Source organism: Botrytis byssoidea, assembly GCF_014898295.1.
Source record: "Botrytis byssoidea strain MUCL 94 chromosome Unknown BBYS_015, whole genome shotgun sequence".
NCBI lineage: Eukaryota > Fungi > Ascomycota > Leotiomycetes > Helotiales > Sclerotiniaceae > Botrytis > Botrytis byssoidea.
In genome coordinates this window covers 53,063-68,531 of record NW_024065856.1, presented here as the reverse complement: position 1 = coordinate 68,531, position 15,469 = coordinate 53,063, and the positions used below count along the sequence as shown (strand labels likewise).

The 15,469-nt window shown below is 44.3% G+C and overlaps 4 protein-coding genes across 4 annotated transcripts; 2 read left to right on the top strand and 2 right to left on the bottom strand.

Annotated features, from left to right (window-relative positions):
- Positions 1–140: 140 nt before the first annotated feature.
- Positions 141–2,003, bottom strand: EAE97_007511 (uncharacterized protein; the record flags this gene model as incomplete). The annotated part of the gene is made up of 6 exons (XM_038878026.1): positions 141–488; positions 537–885; positions 940–1,209; positions 1,262–1,349; positions 1,404–1,754; positions 1,814–2,003. The coding sequence occupies 6 exons, from the start codon at positions 2,001–2,003 to the stop codon at positions 141–143; spliced, it is 1,596 nt and encodes a 531-aa protein (XP_038730864.1).
- A 4,437-nt stretch (positions 2,004–6,440) lies between these two features.
- On the top strand, positions 6,441–7,166 carry EAE97_007510 (uncharacterized protein; the record flags this gene model as incomplete). Its single annotated transcript, XM_038878025.1, has 1 exon — positions 6,441–7,166. The coding sequence occupies one exon, from the start codon at positions 6,441–6,443 to the stop codon at positions 7,164–7,166; it is 726 nt and encodes a 241-aa protein (XP_038730863.1).
- A 4,384-nt stretch (positions 7,167–11,550) lies between these two features.
- On the top strand, positions 11,551–11,745 carry EAE97_007509 (uncharacterized protein; the record flags this gene model as incomplete). Its single annotated transcript, XM_038878024.1, has 1 exon — positions 11,551–11,745. The coding sequence occupies one exon, from the start codon at positions 11,551–11,553 to the stop codon at positions 11,743–11,745; it is 195 nt and encodes a 64-aa protein (XP_038730862.1).
- Positions 11,746–12,528: 783 nt separating this feature from the next.
- EAE97_007508 (uncharacterized protein) lies at positions 12,529–14,011 on the bottom strand (the record flags this gene model as incomplete). The annotated part of the gene is made up of 2 exons (XM_038878023.1): positions 12,529–13,624; positions 13,836–14,011. 2 exons carry the CDS (start codon positions 14,009–14,011, stop codon positions 12,895–12,897), a joined length of 906 nt encoding a protein of 301 aa, XP_038730861.1. The 3' UTR covers positions 12,529–12,894.
- Between the last annotated feature and the right edge of the window lie 1,458 nt (positions 14,012–15,469).

Below are 15,469 nucleotides of genomic sequence, written 5' to 3'. Positions count from 1 at the left end.
ATAACGAAACGTGCCTAAAGGGATTGGAAAGAATTCAGTGGATATTAAAGGAACTACTTGTCTTCGCCAATTACTGTCACCGTATCTAGCTCTATTAAGCTTTACACCCCCGTCTACATCTTGCCTTAACGACATCGGAATCATACGATCCTCTCTTCTGTATGGTGAGCAGCTGACTTCTCGTCCAAACCACCATTACTAGTCTCGGCACCAAGTTGCAGATCATGTTCCGCGGCAATAACTCTTGCTTTCTCGGTCGCAGCTTGACCACCAACGAGCGCATTGTCTCCATCGAAATGCTTCACGATCTCTTCCAAAGGAGTGTTTCGTGTCTCGATATAAAACTTCCAGACAACAAAGAGCTCAAAGGTCAACCATACGCAATAGAATATGTAATACTTCCAGTGAAGATGGTCCAGAGCGATTGGGTTAACATATTGGTTGAAGAATAATGAGAGGTCAACGGCCAAGAACATGATGGTCATTCCCTATAATTTCAATTAGCGATGCCAGCAAAGAGCAGGGGAATCCATTACCTTTGCACGAATATTGTATGGCAAGATCTCAACACTGTAGCCAACCAAAAGACCCGACCACGCACAATTGTAGAAGACGTAGTAGAGGAAGATCATGACGACTACCGCATTTGCAGAAGCTTTGCTTCCGTGCATCGAGAATTGAGCCGAACATATTGTCCAGACGATGAAGACACCAAGCATTCCTGCTGTGGAAACCAAGAACAATAGACGTCGACCAAGTCGATCGACAAAAAAGCACATTCCTGTGGCAACAATCATGTTGACAATTTGAAGGATACCGTTGATCAAAAGTTTGGTAGTTGAGCTTTTGATACCGATTTGTTCCAGGACAATGTTAATGTAGTAACTAAATTTGATGTTAATTTTCAATTTCAAATATTTTTGACTGGTAGTAACTCACCTGACAAGACCGTTTCCTGACCATTGGGAAAAGAATCCAAGAGATACGAGAATAATAAGACGATGTCTGTTTCCTGGAGTCTTCCAGAGCTCGGCCCATGGGTTTCCCTCTACTTCTCTCTCAAGTAATAGTGTTTGGCGAATTTCCTGGTATTCGAGCTGCACAACTTCGTCGTGTTGGTCTCCAGAAGCATGTACGTCTGCCAAGATCTTGAGGGCTTGCTCATTTCTGCCTTTTGCAATGAGCCATCTTGGTGATTCGGGGACGAACCTTGACCTGAATTAGCTTCTTCTTAAACTAAAGATCTTGATTAGGAGCTTACCATATGAAAGTCATTTGGAGGAGGGATGGAAAAGCCTGTACGACGGATGGAGCTCTCCATGACCAATTTCCTGCAATATTGTTTGTTCCTAGGGATTACATTAGCTAAAAATTCAAAAAGCTCTAGTAAACGTGTTTCATACCAAATGTTAACCAAGCAGCAACAAAACTTCCGATGTACCATGTAGTGTTGTAAATGGTGGTGTAGATAGCTCGATGTTGTGGATGGACAAGCTCAGTGATGAGCAATGGTGATGCACCATGTGCGATTGCGACTCCGAAACCAATCAAAAATCGAGCGCCTACAAACAAGCCGAAGGTATATCCCAAACTTTGTAGCAGTACACCGACGATCATGATTGTGCAACCGATCATGACACCTGTACGTCTGCCCAATATATCTGCAGCGTATGGCACGAAGGGAAGGGCGACAAGTGAGCCGACCGACATAATACAGTTGAGAAGTCCGAGTTGAGAGGCCGTGGGATGGAAATCTAAGGCAATCGTAAGTTTCAGATAACAAGATAGGACAATTCATCACAGAAACACTCACAAGCTTCCCAGGCGGGGAGGGATTGAAGACCGTTCATCATGGAACCATCATATCCATTTGTTGCAGAGGTCAAAACAACGAACATCAAACAACAGTACAAGCCTCTCATTCCCTTTTGCGTATACCATGTTACTCGAGGGAACTCCTGGCCCGCAAGCTCGAAGGTAGATTTAGTACGTTGGAAATCCATCTTGACTGCAGTAACAAAATCTGCGTTGCCTCAAGATATAAACCACAAATGTAGATCGAGGAGAATCAACGAATCCACCACAATGTTTTGTCCTACATTCTCGACTGGGGAAACATGGGATTATATACATCTGCCATCTGAGCACCCCATATTCATTTTATCCATCTTATTAACCGGTGCCCAGTCTGCACCTCTTCCAGACCGGCCGTACGGAGCCACGGTCCGCATATAGCCTGTATGATATATGTACTAAGACTACCTCGAACGCTCTGTCGGTAAGCAATATACATCTTCAGATATCAGCTGTCGAGGTCTCGCCAGTAGAAGTGGGATGGACAAAAGGCCTAATATGGTAAAGTTCAAGCATTTATCCTGGTCTGAGGACTCCTCACCAACAAATCAAAGTTTTTTTGACCACACTATTCCCCAGGTTTCTCCATAATGCCCCGCATTTTAGGATAGTTACCTAGGTAGATGTAATTTGCGATGGTTTGCCATCTGTTTACCAGGGTGATTTAGGCTATATCCACAAAATGTCGGGTGGCGCCGGTTAAATGTACCATAGTAGCTCTCACCGTTCGACTAAGCTCCTCGTGTATCCTCTTGCGGCCAAGCGAAATCGTTTGTCTGTTCAATCAGAACCTACAGGATGGATACCACCAAAGAAAACTGAGATGTTGACCAGGAGATTAACACGTTGGCATATTAATCATACATTAGAGTAGCATCTGTGCTGATCTAGAAACGTACGACTCCGTATAGCAATCAAACAACATAAAGTATCCCGCTTACCCAGGAGGCAAATTTCTGATTTCCCTAACGAAAAGCAGTGAAGTCTCATCAAGTGATTAAATCCAAAGACGCGATAGATCATCGTTTGACATTTCAGCCTGTGGTGATAGGTTTGAACCTAAATACTCAAATACTCATTCGTCTTGGATGGGAATCCATTTGTCTTACGATTTCCACGTAAAGCACGTTATGGATGAATGGAGGGACGGATGAACATTCCAACCAATCTTATCATACCTTTCATCGACAGATCCTCCACCTAGAAGTCAACGAGAAACTTCAATCCGGCGCAATGGACTATCTAATAAAAGAGTCGAAGGGATTTCACGATAGATTTATCGTGAAAGGATTCGAAACTACGAGCTTCATAGTTCTGTTTCATGCGGATTATTCAGCGAGGCTCTGAGTCATACGAAACCTATGTTATCATGCTTTTCGGGTCAGATACTGGAGATCTATCGAAGGAGTGAGCGATTCCATCAGAACCCGAGTGCGACCCGTGCACATGAAACTATTTTTGTGGCCTCAATAGCCCACACTCAGGATGTTCCTCATGAGATCAAAAGAAGGTCTCAATAGACTTTGAAGGATCATGAGAGTTGGTAGTTACCCCTCGTTGTCACTAATTGGGATTTCGCATGATCTAATTGTGCTCCGAATGGGGAGAGGTCTTCGTTCTGGTTACAAAGATAAGCCTAGCACGGGGTAGTAGTTTATCACATGTGCCAGCATCCCACGTTTGTTTCCTCGGAATATTAATCATTAACTTTGCTACAAGGCGTCATCATCAGAGCGTCAATGATGGTGAAAATCACTTGCATGAGTGGAGCATCGGGATTTTCACACCCTAATAAGGGCGGCTCGTAAATTATTATTGGCAGATGAGATCACAACACCTGGATGAGTTGTTGTGATGGCACCAAAGCAGAGAATATTGCCTCTCTGGGAGCCTTGATGAACACGGCGATTACTTGCCATGTCATCTCTTGATCACACTTGGTATCAACACTTGGCAAAATTGAGGGCGTACTGACACATTCAGATCCCACTGCTAGATCTCACTAAATCCTACGCCCCGTTCCGAATATCCCAGCAAGACAATAGATTGATCCTATCTTACTCATGCTGCAATAATTCTATATGGATTCCGCTTGACTACAAGCAAACTAGAATAGGAGAACTCACACGAGATACTGATCCGTATGATCACTCAAACCTGAGACATGATGATGCTCAAGATTGACGCTGGCCGCATTGAGGCCATCTAATCATGTTGCGGATAGTTCCTTGACCATCAATTGACCAATGCAATTCATATCGCATACGATCTATCAACCCGTAGTATTGATCTGTCTGCCATATGTGCCACAGAGGAGCACTGTTTAAGCTACATGTTAAGCCTGTTAGAATCCCTGAATGCACGAGGTTGAGCGCTCTAAAGAAGGATAGGGTAGACAAATAAGTGTGGGCGCATGGATTGCGAATCGTAAGTCTTGACAGGCCGTTGTATCGCCGTCTTCGAGAAACTAAAATCGTGACATCTTCCCATTCGAATCAGATACCCCGCCTTTGTGGACTTGGTCCGAACCGCGCGCTGCTGTATCGACTCGGGTCATGAGATTGAACCCCGAGTGATACGGTAGCCACTCATGTCAGTGTTTTGAGCCACTTTCTGAACAACTGTTGAGAAAAGCTCGTGGCTGGCGGCTCCATTTATCCCTGGTAGCCTTCAGGCGCGCGGAAAGAGCCCAAATTGTAAGGCTGTCAATTGAAGATATTTTTTCCTAATACTGATGATTCGACCATGCGACATGCGATATTTTTGAATATTGAATTCTAAGGGTTCTGTCTGGTTGCGCGCGTCCATTGTGATATTGAGGAAACAATGGAGCGGTAAGAACACATTACAAAATGAGAACGTTGATCCCAATATTGAAATTATCTGTTCATTCAATTCGACCTTTCTCCTCTCTATTCTCAATTGTATCAGCTTTCACAGAAACCCTCACTCGTGAACACACTTTGACAACCACAATACTGGCTCTACCGGCCCCCTTCTCACCCCTATACTTAGCCCCCATTTTCACATTGGTGTTGAATCTTGTCCATCATTAATATCAAATGAAAAGCAATTCTGCCCAATATCACTATCGCACACCTGCCGGACAAAGCACCAATCATTAGATCAATCGACCCTTCACCGAATCAAAAGCCATACTTTTGACGCCCGAACACGTTCGTGACATCCGCTCTAAGTATAGCTTATAGCCTATACTCACGAGGAGACCCCCATTTGAGCGGAGCCAATCAAATTAAATTCAGCTCCAACCGCTCAGGTTGCTCAGGTTTTTTTCTCCTGCAGTTCACCCAAAACGCCAAACTCAAAACGCGAATCACGTCTTAGGGTTGATACATAGCTTTGTCGGTGTCGGTCGATATTGGTTCTCCGACCGTGTAGGATAGATAGAACAACAACCTTCGAAAGCGACGCCACCATTAGAAGTCACAACATCTCAATATCATCCTATCAGCTAGAAGGTTGTATTGAAGTTCCCTTGTAATAAGATTACATACTCCTACCACACTTCACTGCCACCATCGCTCCGCATACCTTCCCTTCCCTTCCCTAGGTCGTCTACTCGCATACCTACCTCGCATGAATAATTAAGGATAATTATTATATTACATACATTTTTTTTTCTCGATTACATACCGACACTCTATTCCTTCGCGAGCTAATTAGCAAGCATTTCTTACTCCAGTCTCATAGACTCACATGCGGATTCCTAGTCAAGACTCATCTCCAACTAGACGATCTGCTTGCTCAATTAACACCTTCCATCTACCCTGGCCTGGTCGTGGAACTTCTTCCTAGTCATCACAACCCTCGGACCAAGTGCAATATAAAACAATCACCCAAATCAACCCAAGCTCCAAGTCACTTTATTTTTTTATCGCTTCCAGAAAAGAAAACAAACGGCTTCACACCTCACGCATCGCCGCCTTTACATATCGGAACTTTTATTGCTTGTGTACAAAGTTCCTAGTATTTTCCACTACCTAGTAGGTAGGTACCTAGGTATTGCTCCCTTCCACGTTGAACAACAGGATCCTCTACCTAGCACATTATTGGATGTTCCAGACATCTTGGAAAAGTCCCAAATAAATCAAACGGCAACGGCAACGCGATCGAATAAGAATCCAGATCTAAATAAAATCAAAAGTTATTAGCTTATTAGCTGCTTTCCTAATCCCCCTCCGTCCCTTGTCTTACCTACGACCCACATCCTCTACCACCTTGCCTTGTCAAAGGCCTCCACCAAGGCGGCCAACATCATCAATTACGCTCATTGCCAAAATCCCCAAGCGCCCTACTCTGACTTAGTACTGGATACTAAATTCGTCAGTACAGATAAACCCTGTCCCTTTTGGCGCTATCTCTTCCGTTACCATACCCTTCCACCTTCCTTACCTTGCTTCAGCTACTGGGGGAAACATCGTTTCGAAATTCATATTATAATACTTCCCCAAGACCCAAAACGTCTCAACTTCTACCCTTCTTTCTTCACGGATCTCGAACCCTACCGTCGTCGCTGCTTGCACACCTTTGGACCCTTCTGTCTACTTCGTCATTCTTTACAAATAATGGAATCCCCAATCAAAGCCTCTGCTCCCGCAGCCGTGAGCGCACCTATTCTTCCTCCACCTAAAAGGTCAATGTCTACCACCAAACCCAAGCTTCCCCAACTCAAGACTCCAATGTCTTCAACTTTTCCTTCGGAGCTATCAGCTCTATCAAATTCCGCACGTAGCCCACTCCCTGGCTATGCCGACTTCATCATCAAACAAGAAGACTCTATCAAGACTCCCATTACCCCTCCTCTTGCATATACCGATTTCCTCAAGACTATGAACAGCCCCATCGTTACAGAGATTAAGTGTTCGAGGCCAACACCTACATCTGCACCCTCGTCAGAGTCTTTGACTAGCAGTGAAAGTAGTGACTGTTCATGCAATTGCGATGCACATAAGTCGCCAGCCACTTCTGTTCCTCCTACTCCATTCAGCTACCCAACATCCGCGCCATCATCTGCAATCCTGGGACGTCTTCGCATTCCAGCTTCACCAGCATCTTCATACGCTGAATCTCCCTTAAGCGCACGCTCTCCCTTCAGTGCACGAAGCGCACGTTCGCCATATGATTGGGATCTTAGAGCCAAGGGTAGATATTTTGATATCAAACCACAGAAACAAACACGGTCAAGCGTTCGTCAAGTCAGGGAAGTTGTCACCCGAACAGTCACATATACACCTCGAATGAGCCCCGCACCCAAGGGCAAGAGAAGGAAAGTCGACCATCATGTGGAGTAAATGTTTCATACCAATATATTACCCCTCATTTCGACATTCTATCAATCGCATTTCCTATACCAATACATTCCTTTAGAACTACATACATCTACATCACTACTCATTATAACATATTTCTTTTGTCACCGCCGTTCAACCAACAAAATCATCTTATATTTTAACGACTTTATGGCTTCATTTCTTGATTGCGACAATAATGGCACCGTCGTGTCTTGTTTAGGGAGGAAAATGTGCGAGCTCGGCGATTATAGCCTGGAGTCTCATCTGGAGTTCCGGAGTGGACATCATTCATAGCACGGCTTTGGTGTTAACAAGCGGGCTGACTATTGCATTTTGGGAGGTTTGCTTGGACTTTGGGAAGTACAGGAGTAGGAGTGGAGGATAAGGGGGTTTTTTTTTTCATTGAGGAGGACGGGACTTAATTGCTGGCTGTTGGCGTATAATTTTGTATATCGGCGTTTCACGGGCATGTCTGAGTGAATGGATACTTCCTAGGTGCTGAGAAAGAACCTTTGGAGAGGGGAAGAATCTAGGGTCAGGGGAAGAGGAGGAGTGGTGAGATGAAGCTATAGTGGAGTGTTCCGTAAAAGCTCTCCAATGAATACAAAAAACAATATTATATCACACTACACTACTACACACTAATATTTCCGTGAATATATCCACCACCTCTAAGTACAAAATGATTATGCAATTCATTACTTATTTCAGACCTCCATTCCATCCTTCATCTTGATCTAAATTTATGATCTACCGGACCGCATGCCATTCGTAAATACAACTTCCGAAGCTCACTTTTTCTTACGTGTGAATAATAACGTACACATCTATCAATAACATCAATATCAAAATCCAAATTAATCACACTTTTAAGTTCTCACTATTCAATTTCGTTGCACATGCAGTCAGAAAATTTCAATGTTCATCGCATCAATTAATCACGCAGCACGCATAATCACATCACCAAGACCCATCACATAAAGAGATAATCAATCAATCATTCCCCGCCGTGCATTCGCCGCAGTAGATAGATATCACGCCCCAAAACCAAGTACCGATGTGATTCCCACAGCGTAAATGCACCCCGTGAATCCACTCAGTACCGGTGATGTATGTATGTATGTGACATGTTTCTCGGAAATATTTCATACTTTCTCACAGAATAGGGAACATGGCTGCATGAATGGATTAAGCTATATTTCGTATATCACCGGCCGTCCAAGCCACAAAGTGACAAAGATGAAGCGTGTCACGCTTGCTTGGAAAGGCTCCATTAATCAAAAGAATACTTGCATGGCTGATTAAGGTGCTATCGATAACTAACTTCCTTCCTAGACTGTAAGCTACCTATGGACACAATAGAAGCAGTGTAATAAGCACATGGAACGTTGAGAAATCTCTACGGAATATACAACCCGATTTGTAGGCTGGTCGGCTTCGAGGGAGGGGGAAAATAAGCATAATCTTCCTTCGCGGACTCCTTGATGAATCCCTAGCTATTATTGTCGTGAAAAGAAATACATATCGATAGCTTTGTAGCATTCGTGTACTCCTCCATACCTGACGTTCTGGAACTGAGGGGGATGTTCAGAGGAGGTTACATTTACCAAAATTAGATAATCGTGTCTCACTGTACTGTATGACATGCCTCCCATACGGGTATCATCCATCATATGCGGCACGCACCACGAAATTCTATTTTGAATACTCGATGGATGAGGGCAAAACCAAACAAACGGCACTGAGGGAGAAAGCGCACAAAGCAGCATCGATGCACTAACGGGAAGCGGGAAAAGACCGTCCGACTTGCCTGTGGCATCTCCCAACTCGGATAAGCTATTGGATACACAAGAAGGGAAATTGGAAGAACGATGCCACAAGACAGGGATCTAAGCGCCGCCAGATCGGAGATTTTAGATGAATGGGGAATCTCTGCATGGATGATTGGAGGGAGACAGGGACAGGGAACGGATAAGGGTGTGCTGTGTGGGTCTGTGGCATGCTTTTACGAGTGGGTGCTTATTGATTGGTGCTGAGGCAATGGGGAATGGCCTTAAGCGCTGAGGAAGAAAACATGTGGAGTTTTTGGCGGGGGATTGGATGCTGGATATACGAAGGGAGAGTGGTGATTGGATGAGAAGCTAGAGTTGGGAAACCAGGGGAGTTGGGGGATAGGATGGAGGGGTTTAGATTTCTCATGGGAGGAAGGGAAGAGGAGTTGGGAGAGACGAGGATGTGTTTCTGGGTGAGAAATTGTTCTTCGTATTGTGTATGGATTGGAGATGTTCATTACTTCATCATTCTCATCGTCGTGTACTTCGATTTGGGATTCATTTGATGAAGTCCGGAAATACCGTTAATAGGAAGGAGGTTGTTGGATGGGATTAGTGAATGTTTACTGTATCATTCCTTTCAACACAACACTGTTGGAGGAATACTGAGATTGTTTGGAAACATCGGAGTAGCCGTATGGCAGTGTTAAGTCAATGGTCATCTGCAGTCCCATGAAGTTGGTCACTGAGGCACAGAATATTGAATGAGGAAGAAACTCCATGGTTTGAGATAAGGCCTAATATTACTAATTTGCACCCGTGAATTAATGCAAGACACGGATGCATACCAATTATGGCCATGGAAAAGAGCCTCAAAATACTTGGGATTCGGATGCCTTGAGGCGTATTAGCTTACATCGGACTGTATATTCGTCAGTGTATTTTTCCGAGAGAGCCTCGAAGTCTTAGGGACATTGGCACTTGGGAGCCTTGTTTGCGTCGTAATTGCTTACATCACAATTTGTCTAAGTTTTCGTTAGGACATTCGTCACGTCTCTTCAAAGTTTGAGATGATGATCTAATTCTTTCTCTTCGACCAAACGGATCAGATAATGAGATATCAGAACATCTAGCTTCGAACTAAAAACCCAAACGTGGGGATATGCCATACTATGATACTAAACAGATATAGTGTATCACAGGCGAAAGCCTATCCAATATCCCATCGAATGAAATCAGGATTCTCGGTTCTCCACAACCTCTAAACATCTCACGTAGGTTACACTGAAACAAACCCTCGAAAAAATATTAGGTATGGCATCGGAAATCAACATTACCATCGATCCATCTGGTCTAATATTGGCTCACTCCGCGAACCGGTTCCACAATAAAACTCCTAGTCGTACCGTCAACCGTTACCTCTTCACTGCCACTGCCGATATTGTGAATTTGTGACTCGATCACATCACAATCGAATCCACCCGGCTTCGCCGAAGCACAATTTGCACAAATGACATATATCACAAGATCGGCGGGAAAGTTACGTGGTTTCTCGCACCAAGGTTCTCTTCAGGAAAGAATCCCATGATTCACATCGGAACACACGTAGGATGTCGGGGCTGGTGGAGCTCTGCACGGAAGACAGAGGCATGAAAGAGGTAAATCCGAGAAGACGAGTCGCAAACATGTTCCGGTAGTTGGTTCCCCGTGCCTCTAACGCATTTGAGCTCGTTTCGACTTCACTCGGGACCGCCTCAGGGTTTTGTCGCTCGGTGTTCCGAAGAAGGATGCGAGTGTACTGAGAATGGGTGCTGGCATTGGGGATGGTCGCCTATGATGCGGCCACCTTCTCCATTTCACTGCATATGTCATTCCTTTCACAGCAGCAAGGAAGAAATTTTCGTTATCAACACGAAGATGCTTTTTTCAAGCACTTGCTTCAATTGCTTTAAGGAAAACTTGGCTCGGCTTATTACATGAACTTTCCAGCCAAATCCGGGTGGTTTTGCATCAGGAAAGCTCTACTTGATACCTCAGCTGGAAAATTACATGCAGTTTTCGCCCAAGCCAACCCGGTCATCAAAATTTCCTGGGCCTTACAGGCCCCCACCCTGAAAGCTTGACCATCTGCGGGGGTAAGCTCCCCTTTGTCGTGAACAAGCCAAGCAAATTGCCAATGCTCGTGCGCGGCGGCTCAAAAGATTAGCAAATATAAGGTGACATGGCTGTCCGACTCCACTTCCAGCCTCACGGTTCGTTGGAAGGATCAAAGACGCAGAAATTTTAGGCGAATCCCAGCCTTGCGTGCAAGGCCTTCCATCAATACTCTAGTGACGTTTGGGTTCGAAGGATTCGAAGCTTTGGTTGGAAATGGAAACGAAATGCGTTCTAGATTAGAGCCAAGAACTTTCTAGAGCCTGATCTTCGGGGGTATTTGACTCGGGTTTCCTCCCGGAGGATCTGTCTCGCCAGTTCCGAGCCTTCTGATATTGATTGTGGACTCGTTTGGTAGGCAGCAGATGCGAAACCGTTGTCGAAACTGTATTCTGGAACAGTAGTATGCTTCAGAACTTTATTCAAGCGCGGAAGTGGATGTTTTCCAGACAATCATCATGGGTTTTGACAGGCGCGAGATTGCTACATGCGAGCGTGTTGTTGGTACTGGACTCTACCGCCGACCACTTTTAACTCGCATGCTGAAATACCAGAATACAGATACTGCAAGTGCACTCTGTGAGACATTCTCTACCAAAGCAGCACCAAAAAGTTTCTTGATTCAGATAACAACACTGCCTGAAGCGCATTGATCAAAATCCGGTTTCTCGCGCATCGAATACCTGGCTATGGGCCTGCAAACACGCGGGCCTAAAAATGGGTGCTTGTAAGGAGAATTTAGATCTGCGTCCACCGACACGCAAAGATTATCCACATTCATCACGACGTGTATTTCTCATTTCCGTATACGTCTGTTGGATGCTAAAAAAAAATAACATGAAATCATGCATGCTGCCTTTACTTTGGCAGACAGCGTGGAATGACGATATTGAACTGCGTAGCTGATTCATGACCTTGGATCCCATATCGAGCCTGCAAGTGCAAGTGCGAGTCGCGTATGCGCATCTGTGCTGGCGACAGTAATTAATGAGATGGAAAGAGTCCGCTCAACTGCTGTGTAGATAGTCGCGTGCAAAGTAATGCAGGATAATATGCAAAGCAAATGTACCTGCGATCATTGCAAGTTCAGTATAATTCCACGCTGCACAATCCAAATTATCCTCAGCATATTTCACATACTGGGTACATACATTCACAATATCTTCAATGCCTACTACCCACCTGGACATTCATTCAATACCATATAGGCACGTGCCCAAAAAGTCACCACCCCGAGAATCATCTCCTCGCTACCGATATAATATCAAATAACTGCTTCAATCTTCAAGCACCCCCACGTCTCGTATGGCGCAGCAGGTAGGGTTCGTCATTCTCGAAGAATGATGTCCGCCTCTCTACCTTGCACTGGCAGGGCTTCGTCAGTGACAACGTATATAATACCTACCTCAACGCAAGTTCTGGTAACGTAGAAAACGATTTGGCTCATTGGGATTCTAGGGTCCGGTCCTAGAGTTTTGCCATTTTGCTGGTTGCTTTGGAGGGACTTTTGGGTGATTTTTTTGTGGGGCCGGTTGGTAATGATGAGATTGGGTAGTGAATTTCTCAGAGTTTTTTTGATTTTCTTGGAGCTTCGTTTTGCCAAGACGGTGAAGAAAGCAAGCAAAAGTATAGTTAGTGCATTGTTTATATTCATTAATTCATTCCTGATAAGTGAGATATCCATCTTCTATCCGTCGTAGCTCCTAAATACCGCCAATAACTCCTTATCAATCATGCAAAAATTCCGCAATCCTCAACTCCCGTTCCGCACCACTCTCTCAGCCAGAAATCCCTCTGCACCTCTAGAACTTCCCCAAATGATTTATGCATCTATCTCCCCTACTCCTCTCTAGCTGACACGCCACACCCGTACTCACCGTATAATCCGTCCCCGTCAACGGATCAACAATCGTATGAGTCCCCAACGCGCCCCTCACAGCCTTCGTATACGCTCTGAACAGATCCGCCGCAAACTGCGTCTCCTCCTCCACATACTTCTCCAGATGAAACAGCGCGCGTCCATAACACGTGCTCGATTTAGTAATCGAACACGCATACGGTTTTACGCAGGCAGCGACAGCCAGCTTACGCGCCTCATGAGAAGCCGGGAGTGAAATGGCGATTTGCATGTGAGAACGAGCGGGGAATTCGCCGCGGGCGGAACACCAGCGGAGGAAGTTTCGAAAGCGGATGATGATGGGGGAGAGACCGGTGATGGAGAATTGATTGCAGGATTTGAAGAAGAGGAGGTAGAGAGTGAGTTTTTCTTGGGAGTCGATGACGATGTTGGGGAATGTAAAGGTATCTGTGGAGAGAAATTGAATCACGAGTTCGAATTCCGCGATGGATGTTTCGGGGAGTTGGAGTTCCTGGGATTGAGATGCGGATTCTTTGAGAGTGCTACTATTGAAAGCGAGGTTGAAGAAGGGGGATCGTGTACAGAGGAGACTTCTTGGTAAAATGAGAGTCTGTTTAGAGCCATTCGAGTTGACGACGATCTTGACGGTGGGGCCGGTGGGAAGATTGATTTTGCTAGGAAAGACATGTTAGTTTGAGTGACTGGGGGGAACATTAAATCTCATATCTTAAGAATTATCCCAATTGTTGAATCAATTTGAAACAATCAAAATGTAAATTCTGATGCCAAACAACTGAAGAATGAATTTGCTCAAAAATTCGAAAGTTGGGAAGTGAGTGTCCCGTGGATCCATGCATCCACTGGTGGTATGTTTATGACACTTACCTTAAGAATTGATCTGCTGGAAATTCCCTGGAAGCTTGATCTTCTGGGTTGGTGGATCTTCTGCTGCGGGTTTCCCATGGTTCATTCTCATTCTCGTCGCTGTACTCATCATTGGAGGATTGATAACTGTCATCATCATCCTCGAAATGAAAGACCTCGTTGTCCATTATGCCCATTTGATCTTGATATGATATGAGACTCTTGGGGAAATTGTGTGATATCTGTTTGTCCTCAAATAGTTGAAAAGAAGTTGATTCAAACTCGCCGAAAAGCATTAGAAATAGTTTCGAAACAGGTGTCCAACAAGGTATATTGGTGTTTCTGTTCTGAGATGGAAGTTCAATATGAGAGAGAAAGTTTCTTGTTAAGGTTACCTAATAATACAATTCACCTTAATTGTATATGGCAGTAGCAAAGAATGCTTTGGCCAACAAGGTTCTTTTCATTTTTAATTCAGTGTCATACGAGAAATCCTACCTGATACGTTTCGTCTCGTCTCAAAAATGATATGCCACATGATTTTTACCTCAACAATTGATCTGCTGGAGTCGCTCTCGAAGCTTGTTCTTCTACTACAGTTTTCCCATGATTCGCTCTCAAGAATTGCTAATGGATCTAACAACCGAATTCACATTTGGCTCGGGCATAATTAAGGTGACTATAAGCTTTGAGGAGAGTGATTTTATATAAGTTTAAAAGATTAGAAAGATTGGAATGATTAAAATAGTTAGAAAAATTAGAGTCATTACAAAGATTAAAAAGATTCAAAACATTCAAAACATTGAATAATCAGTAGTCGAGCAAACATATGTATCAATGTAGTTGGTCTCCATCGTCGGCGGGTCTGTTGACGGAGAAGTATACCTGTTATTACCGGAACTAATGGCAATCGCTGCCACCATTGATCTTCTTGTTCTAGACTATCAAATGGTGACACGGAAAAGATTTCACTAAAAACTTTTTTGACAGCGACCAAGGATGGAATGGAATTTCGACTACCAGCAATCCATCCGTGGTGGTGATCGGTAGGTCTGACTGGCATCGAAGTCTTTGTGTGTGGATTCCGGTCAAACATATCGAAAGCAACATCAGGCTCAAAGGTCAGATATCTGAACCAATGCTCCGAGTCACTGGGGGAGTGAACACTGATATCTAGTAGCAAGCTATTACCTGGTTCCCATACGCTAAGTGTTGTGAAGAGATTTAGGATTCCTGTGGTAATTAGGGTATTGTTTATGTTGCTTTATGCTGAACAACTCTGCATCGTGAGTATCACATTCATTGCAATCATATTCTTGGAGTTCCAAGCAAAGCCAAATGTAGCGCACGAGACTCCTATTGCGATGAAGCATCTGACCAAAATTAGCGAGGCGTGCCGACGTTAGCTTATAATCCGGGAAAAGTTGTGAGCCTCGATGATCTCCTGCCACTCTCGTAACCCTGTGGCAAAGTCAGCCAGGCTACAACCACCCTGTATCAACTCCTCCAAAATCGCCAGACGAATCTCCATGGGAAAGCCTTCCCAAGATATCATATCGACTGTCATCAACGAAATTAATACCTATTACTATCATAAACAGCCGGTGGGTTGTATGAATTAATATAACTGGGATATACCTAAGATTTATTTTAAA